The sequence below is a fragment of the Cetorhinus maximus genome, chromosome 2 (assembly GCF_964194155.1).
Source record: "Cetorhinus maximus chromosome 2, sCetMax3.hap1.1, whole genome shotgun sequence".
Classification (NCBI taxonomy): Eukaryota; Metazoa; Chordata; class Chondrichthyes; order Lamniformes; family Cetorhinidae; genus Cetorhinus; species Cetorhinus maximus.
In genome coordinates this window covers 188,240,829-188,255,511 of record NC_135880.1, presented here as the reverse complement: position 1 = coordinate 188,255,511, position 14,683 = coordinate 188,240,829, and the positions used below count along the sequence as shown (strand labels likewise).

The 14,683-nt window shown below is 43.2% G+C and overlaps 1 protein-coding gene across 1 annotated transcript in view; it reads left to right on the top strand.

Annotated features, from left to right (window-relative positions):
- Positions 1-9,650, top strand: part of kcnj5 (potassium inwardly rectifying channel subfamily J member 5) — a 35,561-nt gene extending 25,911 nt beyond the window's left edge. Inside the window, exon 3 of the mRNA XM_078530817.1 lies at positions 7,066-9,650. Within this exon, the coding sequence (XP_078386943.1) occupies positions 7,066-7,466 (401 nt within the window). The 3' untranslated portion in view covers positions 7,467-9,650. The remainder of the gene's footprint in view (positions 1-7,065) is intronic.
- Positions 9,651-14,683: the final 5,033 nt, after the last annotated feature.

Sequence of the window (14,683 nt, the reverse complement as noted above, 5' to 3'; positions counted from 1 at the left end):
TTATCTCTATGGAAAATAAGGAATTTGAAATGAAATGATGATCATCCCAGTTGGGTGTATAATACATTAGCTGGGATCAATGGAAAGTTAAAACATCTGCCTTGTACTATAACATAGTGGCCATTAGAGTCAGCTATAACCTGAGAGTGAACAATGGGAATGCCTTTTTGGATTAGAGTTGCCACACCTCTCGCTTTACCATGAAAATTAGAATGAAACATCTGCCCAACCCAGCCCTGCCGCATTGGAAAGTGGTCAGATGTACGTGAGTGAGTTTCCTGCAGGAAGGCAATGCCCACCTTCAAATGATGTAAATGAGAGAGAACTTCATTTCTTTTAACTGGGTGATTTAGACCTTTGACATTCCAGGTGATAAAATGGATTGAACAACCACCCTGTGAGGCCTTAATATTAGTGGACAATATGATAATGAAAGAGTATCAAAGCATATGGCCCCATAGGCTAACCATTGCAAATAAAGGATTAAATATTTTTGAACCAGAGCTCATCCACCTGAAGAATGTTAAAAACTGTCCAAAAGGAAAGTATATTTGTATATTTGGAAAAGAACAAGAGAAGGAGAAAAATGAGAGAAGAAAAGGAAGAAAAAAATAGCAGAAGAAGGGGAAGAAGGAAATAAAAGCTTACATCACCTCCCCAATCAAGGTGAATGCTCCCCCTCACAGCAAGTGTACTTTCCATACCTATCTTACCAGCGTGTCTTAAAAAGAGCCCACATTAAAGCAATATACAATCAAATATCCCAAACAAAAGTATTGTAAAGCTCAGCATTGCTGATCAAGGTGCAGAATCTGTCTGAAGCAACAGTTTGTAATACAGTACTCAACAAGGGAAGGAGGATATAAAGAGAGATTCAGCTCTCAAAGAATTCAATCGCTCATGTGGTAAAAGGTAAAAAAATAAACACCCATAGGGTTTATGTAAAACTTCCACGATTAATGCAGTTTGGACATAAAATTCAAAGAGATTGGTATAACCGACAAAACTCATCGTGTAACAGAACCATCATACATAGTTACCTAATTAAGCATTGAGGACCGTTTTGTCCTGGGTGAAGTCATGATATGACTTATTAAGAGAAGGTACAATTGTGTCCTTGAGAAAGGCTGAAGTTTCTTGCAGTGTGTTGAAAATCTTATTCGCTCCGTTGAAAATTACATGCGGGCTCGCATGGTGGAGAAAGCCGTATTTAAGTCTGGCTTCACGAAGTTGGGCTTTAACAGATTTATATTCTCCACGAAGCTGGGCTAAATCCACACTGAGGTCCTGGTAGATGAATATCTTGTTTCCACGAAAGTATAATTGACCCTTTTTCTAGACAGATGCATAATTTGCTCCTTCACTCTGTAGTGATGCAGTTTTAGTATTATCGACCTTGGGGTCTCGCCATCCTGTGGCCGCGATTACAAAAAGCGATGGGCTCGATCCACTACCGGCGGTGAATCCAAACTCTCCTTGCCGAAAACCTCCAAAAGAAATGCCTCAGTAAAGGTTGTAGGGTTTCCCTATTCCGAATCCTCGGACACCGAGAGAATCCTTAAATGTTGTCTTCAGCTGCGATTCTCCAGGTCACCCGCTTACGTCAACAATTCAGTATTTTGGGCTTCCAGCTGGGTGCGACGGGTCTGAGCCGCAATTCTGTCGCTCGAGCCCGTAACTGATCGTTCAACATCCCGCAACCTTTGATTGAAGGAGGTGACAGAGGCTTGTAGAGTAGCAACAGAGGAACGCAGTTCCAAACGGAGCCCAGCAAATTCAGCAAGAATAGTGCTCCGTAAGCCAGTAAGTGTGCTGACAGAATTAAATTCACCCCGGGAAACCGCCACGTTGTTACCAGCTATAATATTGGACACCACAGTCGATAAAGCACCAGGTCCGGTTTCACTCTGACTGCATTGGGCCACTGGGTTTAGACATTTCGAATGTACGTTGAGAGTCAGAGCGAACCCCAAAACACTGACAGTCAAAAAACTGAACCTTTCAACCCAACATCAGCAATTTCCACAGGGATAGACCACAAAAATCATGGAAGCTGTCTTCAGCCACCTCTTACTCCATTCCCATCACCTGACCTGACACTCCCTCTGCTGTTCTCTACCGCCCCCTCCAAGGTCAGGTATTTCAGCTGTGTATCTTTAGCAGTGGTTTGTAGTCAGCTCCTTCACAATGCCTTTGTGGTTCTTCACTGTTGCTGGATCAAAATCCTGAAACACGCTCCCTGAAAGCACTGTGAGTGTGCCTCAGGCAAAATTTGTTACTCCTGGGGAAAAGTAGCCAAGGTGGGAAACCTACAAGGAGCAATAAATGTTGGAACAGACAGCCCAGTGAATCAGACCACATGGGGACATGTAAGGTAGAACGGAATCAATATTCGAGGGAATGCGTGAATATGGGGTTTTCATTATTAAACTGTACAGTGCCATGTTCCTGAACAAGAGCCCAGACACATTGTCAATCCCTAGATTATATCCAATCCATAATGTGACTAATATATTTAGGGTGTCAGTATATCTGACGAAGTAGCAGGTTCATGGGGTCAAAGGTTTACTGATATGTCAGCAGCCGTCTCATATTCCTCAGAAAGAAGACAAATAAATAATGTCAAGCCAGAGTCTACAAATTTAAATATCGGGGTTATTACATGTGAGGGAACAATGTGGAACGTGAATACAGCTGGCATGCTGGGTCCTTAATTAAAAAAGCTGACCAGAGATTTTTTCATCTGTTCATGAAATCTGGGCATTGTTGGCAAGGCCTGCATTTATTGCTATCCTATTTGCCCTTGTAGGTGCTGGTGAGCTTTCTTCTGGAGCCACTGTGGTCCATGTGGTGTAGGTACTTCCTCAGTGCTGTTCCACAATTTTGACCCAGTAAGGGAACGGCGATATATTTCCAAGTCAGGATGATGTGAGGCTTGGAGGGGGACTTGCAGGTGGTGGTGTTTCCATGCATCTGCTGCCCTTGCCCTTCTAGGTGGTAGCGGTCATGGGGTTGGAAGGTGCTGTTAAAGGAGCCTTGGTGAGTTGCTGCAGTGCATTTTGTAGATGGTACACACTGCTGCCACTGTGAAGGTGGTGGAGGGGGTTTCATCTTCAGTTGATTCTTTCAGGAAAAACCAATCATTTGTGTTTGTGGTTTATGATTTTTTGGAAATTAGTATATGCATACCTTCCAAGTGAGCTAAAATACTTATTTGATATCTTGTGTCTAAACCACGTTCATCAGGCCTTTGAAGTTGTGTTTTACATAAGAAACTACAGCAGAGAAACAAGTCAACTGAAAAGCACACGACAGGAACTTCTGCTCCAGTGGTTCTCATACAATGGGCTGCAGAACACTGGCCATCCATGAGGGTCCTCTGGATGGTCCCTGGGCTGGTCCAGAATGTAAATCACTGACCGGCAAGGCCATACAAGAGAACAGGCCACACTCACATGGTAACACACAACCAGACCCGCTCCTGCATGTGCGGCACCAGCTGACATAAGCCCAAGTAACGACAATGTAGTTTTATGAGCAAGATTGTGAGATGTACAAAATTGTGAGGGGCTTGGATAGAGTGGGTGGTAAGGGCTTTTTTACCTTAGCAGAGAGGCCAGTGACTACGGAGCATAGATTCAAAGCTAGTGGTAGAAAGATTAAAGAGGAGATGAGGATAACCTTTTCACCCAGAGGGTTGTAGGGGTCTGGAACTCACTGCCTGAAAGGGTGGTAAAGGGAGAAACTCTCAACTAATATAAAAGGTGTCTGGATATGCACCTCAAGTGCTGTAACCTGCAGGGCTATGGACCGAATGCTAGAAAGTGGGATTAGGCTGCGTGGCTCGTTTTTCAGTCAGCACAGACATGATGGACCGAATGACCTCTTTCTGTGTCAGAAACTTTCTATGATTTATGTTCCTGTTGATTTTATTTGATTCTTATAGATGTTAAGTAAATATTATTTTCACAGAAGAAGGTTATTGCAATGATTTTATTGCACACATTAGAATTTTTCAAATAAATGTGTTCTCTTTTAGTATTAATGTTTAAAATATGAACATGTCCAAACTTTTGTTTCTGGCATGAATTAATAATTTACTTCTATAATAAAAATTGTGCATACATTTATGGCAGTTAGTAGTCAAAAAGCAGCAAAATATTTATAGTCTCTTTTTTGTGGTGGTTAGGGAAAGTGGGTGGGGTAGGGGCGGTTGGTGGTCCACCCCCTCCGTGGGTGTCCAGAATGAGCTCAGCAACAAAACACAGCAACCTGGAGTCCTGCTCTATGGTTATCTTCTAAACTGCATTTCCCTGTCAAAACAAAAAGCTAAAAGCTACTGCGGATGCTGGAAATCCAAAACAAAAACAGAATTACCTGGAAAAACTCAGCACGTCTGGCAGCATCGGCGGAGAAGAAATCAGTTAACGTTTCGAGCCTTCATGGCCCTTCGGCAGAACTGAAGCATAGTTAGGAGAAGGGAGAATTTACCTTTTTTTGGCCTGCAGGAGTTTACTCCAACCTCTTCCCAATCAGAGGGGCCAATATAATCACCTACTGTGGCTACTGCAATGGTTGGCTTTCTGATCAGAGCAAGCCCACAATGGGATGAGGGTTGTGGTCATTCCTGCCTTGCATAATAAAACCATAAAGCATTGGAGGATGGCGTTCAGCCCATCATGCTTGTGTCTGCTTTAGGAAAGAGTGATCTAAATAGTTCCAGCATCCTTCTCTTTCCCCATAGCCCCGCATTTTTTTTTAAGTATTCTTATCTCTTTTGAATCTGCTTCCACCACCCTTTCAACAGTGAATTCCAGATCATATCATGAAAACAAATTCTCTTCATCTCCCCTCTGGCTCTTTTGCCAATTATATTAAATTTGTGTCCTCTGTTAGAAACAGGAGGAGGTCATTCAGCCCCTTGGACATGTTCCACTATTGAATTAGATCATGGCTGGTCTGTATTTTAACCCTATCCACCCACTCTGGTTGCATATCCTTTAATACCCTTAAATCTAACTATCTTAGTTTTTAAATTATCAATAGTCCCCCAGTCTCAACAGGTTTTTGAAGGAGAGAGTTCCAATTTCCAAAAGGGAAGACCTTTTAGAACAGAGATGAGGAGAAACTTCTTTAGCCAGAGAGTGGTGAATCTATGGAATTCATTGCCACAGAAGGCTGTGGAGGCCAGGTCATTGAGTGTATTTAAGACCGAGATAGATAGGTTCTTGATTGGTAAAGGGATCAAAGGTTACGGGGAGAAGGCGGGAGAATGGGGTTGAGAAACTTATCAGCCATGATTGAATGGCGGAGCAGACTCGATGGGCCGAATGGCCTAATTTCTGCTCCTATGTCTTATGGTCTTATGGTCAATTTCCTCCTATCCTTTGCGTGTAAAAGTGCTTCTTGCCATCACCCCTGAATGGCCTAGCTCCAATTTTCATGCTTTGTCACCCTTATCCTGGACTCTCACCGCCCCGCACCAAAGGAGATAGTTTCTCTTTATTGCTCCGATTATTCCTTTCATCATTCTCAATAAATCAGGGACAAGTTTCTGCTATCTTTGCACCCAGGTTCAAACACAATGATCAAACCAGTGAGGACAAAAAACAGGGAATTTTAAATGAGATGTGGAAAACCACTCTAGTTCATGTTTCCACAATATTTTACACTGGCCCAGGATTTAATTCACTCTGATCAGGACCTGCCAACAAAATCTCATGCCTTCAGGTAGAAATTGTGAAATTCTGCCAATTGCGCTGGTTTGAGAAGGTCCTTAATTTGCACTCATATTTTTAAGCATAACAGGCATTGTTCAGTTTGGTCACATCAAGAAAAGAAATGTGCTAAGAAACTGACTAGTGAACAATAATGAAACTATTAAATGGTTCATTATAGTTAGTCATTTTCAGTGAATTTAAATCAGGTTACTCACAGATGGAGGACTGGACAATCTCATTTAAAAATCCTAGTTTTATGATCAATCAAATTTCAGCTGTGTTAATAAAACTGCCCAAAAATGGTCTTTATATAGTTTTAAATGGAAAGCAATAAAAAGAATTGATTACTTTCTGTTGCGATGCCTGATTGCGCTGGTTTAGGGAAGATTTTCCCTCTGTGATTATGCAAATTGAATTTGCATAAATAAGATTTGGAGTGGGGTAAAGAGGATGTCTGAAATCCCATTGGCTTTGATGATTCTGCATAGCTGTTAGTTAGACCCAGTCTCGGGCCGGATATTTTAGATCAAATGTTCTGATTGCATGAGCCAGGTGACGCCTGTCGCCCAGGAGCACACGTCAAAAAAATCAAGCAGTCAGTGACTTTTCACGACACTAACTTCAGTTAAAATGACACTGTGACAATAGAGAACTGCCCAGCATTCACTGATGTCAGTGATATCAAGGGGAGGATGTGCGGCAACTGTACACAAAATGGCTGTTCCATGGCTGTCATTGGTCTGCAGTTGTAGAGTGTTAAACTGAACAAGATGATCAAGACAAGCCTGTAAATTTTCAGATGCCTCACACTGGTAAGAAAGAATTGTATTTGGGAATACCTTCAGGATGTCCCAAAGTGTTTTACAGCTAATTAAGTACTTTTGATGTGCAGTGACTGTTGTAGTGTAGGAAGCATGGCAGCCAATTTACACACAGCCAGCTCCCACCAACAGCAATGTGATAAAGACCAGCTAATGTGTTTTAGTTGATTGAGGGATGAATATTGGACATGATACTGAGGAAAGCTCTCCAGCTCTTCTTCAAATAGTATCAAGCAAACTCTTACCTGTGAGGGCAGACAGGGTCTCAGTTTAACATCTCATTTGAAAGATGACACCTCAGACAGTACAGCACTCCCTCAGGGTCAGTTTTGATTTTGTGCTCAAGTCCTGGAGAGGAGGGACTCAAATTCAAAATCTTTTGACTCTAAGCTGAGATAGCTCAGTGGTAACAATTTCTGTGTAAGGCGTCTACGGGGGCAACATAGTCAACTCTCCTGTATTTCACAGACAGAATGTTGTTGGAACATTTTGTATTCACCCTGTCCAATATACTTTCCCAACAGGAATGACCTGTCAGGCCAGAAGCTCGTACTCAGACTCGGAGGTTCTTTGGGGACATCGATTCAACCCAGTGTTGACTCTGGAGAAAGATTTCTATGAAGTGGATTATAACAGTTTCCATGAAACCTACAAAACAAACACCCCGGACTGCAGCGCCAAGCAAGTGGCAGAGATGAAGGCAGCAGGCCGGATCCTGTCTGAGCTGTCGTACCCGCACCTTCCCAGTGAGGAGGTTGAGGCAGAGAAAGAGGAAAATGCAGGCAAAGAAGGATATCTCAGCACAAACAGCCCCGCTGCCAAAATGAAGGACTTAAAGCCTTCCTCCGCAACTGAAGACTCTGAATACTGTACAGGCTTTTCAGCCAGGTTTATACAGGGATTGGAAGAAGCACAGAAACTCTAGGATACCCAGGCTCTAGTGAGCTGTGGGATTCCCCTAGACACCGGTGTTCTGTTACTGGTTGACCAAACTAGTGATTTATACACACACATATAGACCCATCATGTACAGCGTGGATCAATCAGAATTAGGGAATGGGCTAGCATCATTTGTACATAAAGAATAAATGTCACCATTCACTGTTCCTGCCTATTTATTACTGGGCACCTATTGTGCATTCAGTATATCTTTTCTTTTGGCTGTTAGATGGTTAGTTCTAGAAGGAAAGTGCAGGGCTGGAGGTAGTGGGAGCTCCTCCTCACTCAGTGCCAATAGTAATATCCCTATCATTGATGTGTGTGTGTGTGTGCTCTTTAAACTGATTCTATTTCGAGTCTGGTGGCGGTGCACTCTAGTTTTCATTGAATGGGAATATATCAGAAACATTTCTTTCTTGGGGAGGGTGGGTGAGCTGTTATCAATCATTTGGGCCACCCTCTTTCCCCTGCCTTGGTTCTCCACCCCCATGAGCTGTCAATGTTCTGAATTGTTTGAGTCACTGCTGACCTCTGCTCACGATATCAGACACACAACCAGCCCAACCCTATGTGGAATCGCACCCCTAGGACCTGAACTCGTACAAAATGCATACAGCGCATTTCAAAGTGAGGGAGTCGACAGGGAGCTCAGTGGGCATTTGATTTATCCACTGGATTACCTGCGTAGCCCCAGGTCCCCTTCACTTTTTGTTAACTTGTTTTCGGAGTTCCAAGCTCAGATTGGTCTTTGATTCTTCTGTACAGCAAGTGGTGGCTGGGTTTGACTTCTGGAAACTGGGACACTGTAACTCCAGCAGGAAAGGAATCACTACAGCGAGATTCCTAGGCTGATTTTCTGGAATACCCAGAACAATTGCGCCAACAAAGTAGATTTTGAAGTCAGAGGTTGGACCTGTTATTCCTTTGCTACAATCTCAGGGGTTGGTGGTTGAGTGACTCAGCCAGACTGACACCACAATCCTGGATATCCAGACAGTGAAGGTGGCGAGTGACAGGCTGGCATCTTCTTGTGATTACTGCCTGTTGTGAAATGCCAGGTGAAAGGCAAATGGTACTCATGCACCCCAGGAATTAATTTCTACTTCCTTCTCATATCCTGTGGCTTTGACCTTATGGCTTGCATTCAGCACTTCAATCCTGTGATATTTTCTGCACTGTTCCTGTTGCTCCTGTTTCTCAGCCACAGGAAATGAGAATATAGTTGAGAGGTGTCATCTCCAGCAATCATTTCTCTGTCAAAGACCACAATTAGAACAAATCTTTCTCTCTGTTCCAATCTCTCTTTCTACCTGTCCCTTTCTCTCTCTCTCCTTTTCTCTCTGTCACTATCTTTCTTTTGCTCTGTTTCTTTTCTCAGACTTTCACCTGCAGGGAAATTGAAAATACTGGTCAATGATCCTCAGCCTATGTGCCACCTCTAACACTCCACCACATTCTCCGCCTGTCCCTTGCCCTACACTCCTCAAACACTTTCCTTCCAATTTCCAATTTAACCTGTCGCTTTAACTTACTTGGTCGTATTCTCAACTCCCAGGCAGGGCTCACCTCTGGCCTTTAGCTATGAGGAGAGGTTGGAGAAACTCGGATTGTTCTCACCAGAGCGACAGAGATTGAGGGGCGACTTGATAGAAGTTTACAAAATTATGAGTGGCATGGACAGAGTAAATAGAAGCTTTTTCCCAGGGTGGAAGAGTCAATTACTAGGGGACATAGATTTAAGGTGAGAGGAGAAAACTATAGAGGAGATGTGCGGGGCAAGTTTTTTACGCAGAGGGCAGTGAGTGTCTGGAATTCGCTGCCAGAGGAGGTGGTGGAAGCAGGTACGATAGTGGTGTTTAAGAGGCAGCTTGACAAATACATGAATAGGATGGGAATAGAGGGATATGGACCCTGGAAGTGCAAAATGTTTTAGTTGACGGGCAATATGATCGGCGCAGGCTTGGAGGGCCGAAGGGCCTGTTCCTATGCCGTACTTTTCTTTGTTCTTTGTTGACGATTTGAGCATATAATCCAGGCTGTCACCCAGTCCAATACTGAAAAAGTGCCGCACTGGTAGAGCTCCCAGCTTTCAAAGGAGGCATTAAACCGAGGCCTATTCAAGTGGACATGAAGGATCTCGTGACAACTTTTCAAAGAAGAGCAGGGAAATTTCCATAACAAAAACAGAAACAGAAATACCTGGAAAAACTCAGCAGGTCTGGCAGCATCGGTGGAGAAGAGTACAGTTGACGTTTCGAGTCCTCATGACCCTCTGTTGAAGGGTCATGAGGACTCGAAACGTCAACTGTACTCTTCGCCGATGCTGCCAGACCTGCTGAGTTTTTCCAGGTATTTCTGTTTCTGTTTTTGTTTTGGATTTCCAGCATCCGCAGTTTTTTTGTTTTTATATCAGGGAAGTTTCCATGATGCCCTGGTCAACAATTTTCCTTAAATCAGATCAGCAGGCTATTTATCTCATGTTTGAGGGGCTTAGCTGTATGCTATAATTACTGTTAGAATAACTGTCTGCACCTCAAAATCAATTCATCTCAAGTGCTTTGAGACATCATATAAATGTAAGTCTTTCATCCTTAGTGTACTAAGTGTTTCCATTTCTCACTCCAGTCTATCTCCTCATTCTCCTCCCATATTAGTTAAAGGAGCTCCCAACAGTATTCTCTACAGCATTGGCCTGGAGCATCTATGGACCTTTCGTCCAGTCCTGAGGAAGTGCCTTGCTGTCACCGAGCCTGATTGGGATTGGGAGTCCTCAGGATGGGGCGGAGAGGCAGCCACATCCAGAGGCCTGCTTCCCCCCTCTAGGGGACAAAGCATTGGAGCATTCCTGAGCATAGACATCACTGTACACTGTTTCAGACTGTCCGTGGACAAAAGGTGAGTGGGTAGCAGTGGTGTTTAGCAGGGAGGGGTGGCAGGCAGGCACCAGGTTCTATTCAGATACCACCAGCCTGCTCCCAGTTGTCTTATTGGATTGTGGAACACATGGCAACTCACTACTTTAATTCAATTCAGAAGAGAGAGAGTGTGACGGGATTTTGTGTAAAGAAAGACTTGCATTTATACAACACCTTTCATGACCTCAGGACATCCCAAAGTGCTTTATAGCCAATAAAATACTTTGAAGATAAGGCCAATGGTAGAACAACATCCTACCTCCCCAGTGTGTGGAACAGCAGACTCAGTGCAGACCTGAAGTCAAAGCAAGGATGTTCCTCCTCAGTACACCTCCATCTCTGCCTTGACTGCTGCATTTCCCAGATGAGCTATCAATCATGGAAATATATTGGAGAGACTGGGTGACAGTTGAATCTAACTGAGTAGAGTCATATGTTAGAATGTCTCAGTGCTTCCTAACAATGGCATTGAGTTATCAGAACATTAAAAAAACCCTGTTGAGAATGTGAACTTTGTCTTTTGTTACAGTCAACTTGTGAGGAAACAGATGATTTTTGTAAAAATTCCCTACTTTTTATGGAAGTAATATATTTTCAAAATGCTTTGAGTAACTTCCTGGATCTTTAACCATTCCCGGGGCTGTCCTGCAGGATTTGGAGGAAGTGGACAATTATCAATGTGATGTCAATGGATGACAGATGGACCTCCTCTCTCACTACTGGCCAACTGCAGCACTCAATCGGGGGCAAGGTTTGGTGCAGTGCCCAACTGCTGAAAAATATAAACCCACCACCCAGCTGCCTTGTACTAAAGTGTAAAAGGTGTGTAAAGTGTAAATCATTCTATTTGGCACTTTCCCAAGTAACCACATCCTCCCAGTGATTCCAATATGTTCGTAGATGAAGCCAATCTAGAAAAAAACTGCTAAACACCTAAGAAAATCCAACTCTTCAGATAACGACCAAAAGCTGTTGTTCAGGGAAAGTGTCAAATGGTGACTGAAGACATTAAGTTCTGCTTCATAACACTGTATCCAGGATTTTCACCCACGTTCCAGGATCACATTGCACAATCCAGACCCTTTAATTCTGTGAAAAATGAAATAGGATGCCTATGGCATGAAAATAAGTAGTTACACTGAGAGTTCAGTGGGACAGGAGCTGTAGCTTAAGCTATACTCATTTTTCATGGCACTGTATTGCAGAGAAAAACTGAAATACACAAAAATGCATGTTTCACAATGTTGAATCTGGTATTTTCTAGAAGGTCATGGGGCACTTTTTGGTGTATTTTGGTCTGTATAGTCAACCTTTGAACAAAAGTATAATTTATTCTGGAAGGGTTTCACATATTTTAATTATTAAAATAAAGTAGTTCTTGCAAGTTACAATTGACTGATGATTTTTGTTCTGTCAGAAGGTAAACCACAGTGTGGCATCATTCCATCAACACAAAGTAGAATGAGACCTTAATGGTTGAAAACCTTATCCCAAATCGCAGAGACGGGTTAATTGGCATAATCAGGAGATGGTGGCATAGTGGTAATGTCACTGAACTAGTAATCCAGGGGCCCAAGCTGAGGCCCTGGAGACATGGGTTCAAACTATAGCAGCCACAGTGAAATTTAAAGTTAATTAATAAATCTGGAATATAAAAAGCCTGTCTCATTAATGGTGACCGTGAAACTGTCATCGACTGTTGTAAAAACCCATCTGGTTCACTGATGTCCTTTCGGGGAGGAAATCTGCCATCCTTACCTGGTCTGGCCTACATGTGACTCCAGACCCACAGCAATGTGAGTGACTCTTAACTGTCTGAAATGTCCGAGCAAGCCTCTCATTCCAAGTGTAAGTAGGGATGGGTAACAAATACTGGCCTTGTCAGCAATGCCCACATCGCATGAAAGAATGAAACAAAAAAAAAGAGTGGCATTGGAACTTGTACCAGGGGTATCGGCACTGCCTGCCATTCTGCTTCACAAAGGATGCCCAGGGTTCAGTCCAATGAATGATTTTTTTAAAAAAGATTTTTTAAAATTTCAGCTTCAAAGAGAGCCTGAAGTAAGAGATTGAAAGGAATGGATTGTCTCCAACTAAATACTCATACGTTCTGCAGCTCCCAGTTGGCCAGCTGAAAACTCAATGAACAGAACACAAGCCACCTCCCCACTCCACTTCATCTAAACCTCAACAGGATTTCCATCTTTTCTCCATCGTACTTATTTAAGTTCTATTTAAATACACTATGGGCAGAATTTTGCCCTCGGCGTGCAGTTGGGGGGGTGGGGGGGGCGGCAGGAAGCTGGCCGCCGCCTGCAATTGGCAGCACTCCGCAATTTCACGCGGGCGGGCCAATTAAGACCCGCCCAGAGTGATATGCGAGTGGCAGCACTGAGTGCTGTTTGTGCGGGCAAGGGGGCGCGGTGTGGGGAGGGTGAGCAGGCCTAGCGCAAACTTCAGACATGCGCGTGAGAGCGCGCTGGATAATCCTCCCTGAGGCACGGACCTGCTTCAGGGTGATGAAGAGAAATTTTTTAAAATAATAAAGAGCAGAAAGAATTAATGCAACATGCCCCCTCGTGTGACTCTGTCACATGAGCAGGGACATGTTTTTAATTAAAAATTAAGGCTTTTATTTCATTTGTATCTGATTTTGGAAACCTCATCCTGCCCGTGGATGAGGTTTCCAAAAAAAATGGAACGGCCACTTGGCCTTTTCGCCTGCTCGTCAACCGTTAGGTTGAACGGGCAGTGAAAAATTCAGCACAATTGATAACTTAATGGCCTTAATAGGCCTTTTAATTGTCGGCGCGCACCTGCCGACTGAACTATCGTGCGAGTGGGCTTTGACATTGGCACACTCAGCCGATGTCATCGCGTGTCATTTCACACTCAGTTGGGTTAGGTTTGTGCCCACCCGCCAAGCTAAAAAATCCTGCCCTATGTTATACTGACCTCAACCACTCTCTGTGATAGTGAATTCCACATTCTCGCTACTCTCAGGGTGAAGACGTTTCTGCTGAATTTTCTATTGAGTTTACTGGAGAATACCTTATATTTATGGGCCCTAGTTTTGGACACTGGCACTAGTGGGAACATCTTTCCTACATCTACCTGATCAAACACTTTATGTTTACGTTAATCTTGAAGACCTCTGTCAGGTCTCCCCTCAGTCATTTTTTCCCCTCAGTCTTTTCTCTAGAGAAAAAAACCCCAGTCTATTCAGGTTGTGAGGGCAGCCTGGGAACACTCCCTTGAGGCGGAAGAGTGTCAGTGGAAGATTCGCCCATCACACCTTGCACTGAAAACTCCATTAAATATGGGGTGGAGCTAAATGGAGAAGTGGCCGGAGTGGACAGATCAAAGTTGCTGGAGCAATGAATATTTTAATTTTATTTGAAACCCCTTTATGTTCAAGGCTCGCTCATTTTCTCTCGAATTAAGAGTAGGTCAGAAATGGGAGGGATCAGGCAATGGTGAATTTGGAATGAATGTGCATAACTACATGGAGTACAGTAAGTATGGTTGGTGAGCCACAGGCACAATTTGCCATATGGGACTGTGAGATAGTGACGATGCGGAAATCTGGCTCAAACAAGGGGAGGGCTAGGCATTTAATACCCTGGCTACAAACTATTTAGGAAAGATAGGGGAAGGATTAAAAAAGAGCAGGGTGGCAGTATTGATTGAAAATATTGTCACAACAATAGAAAGGAAGTAATTGAGGATTCAAAAACAGAATCAATATTGTTAAAATAAGGAACATTCGAGGAGCTATTACACTGCTGGGTATATAGTTTAGGCCACAAAATAGTGAGAAGGAGACAGAGGAGTGAATCATATAAAATTATAGAAACTGACAGTGTTATGATCCCAGCTGATGTTACTACTGGATAAGTCAGTCCAGGGTGGAATTCATCTTGATTGATCCTAATTTTTATTTTTTGTTTAGAAACGTGGAGGGCGGCTACTGAACAGAGTCACAGGAGTCAGCTGATGAACTTTTAACAAAAGAATAAAACATTTATTAAAAATGAACTATACTACAATACTCCTTCACCCACAACTATACCTTCACAGATATATACAGATTTGTAAGGATAACACAAGTTACAAAAGCTATCTTATACTCTAATGTTCATAGTAAGTACACAGTCAATGTAAACCAATAGGCGACCTGTGGTCAGACACACCAAACTCTGAAACTAAGTGACAGATGCCACCCCAAACAGATGCTATGGATCTCTCATCAACTCCTACCCCTCACCCCCTCCCACCCCCACTCAGA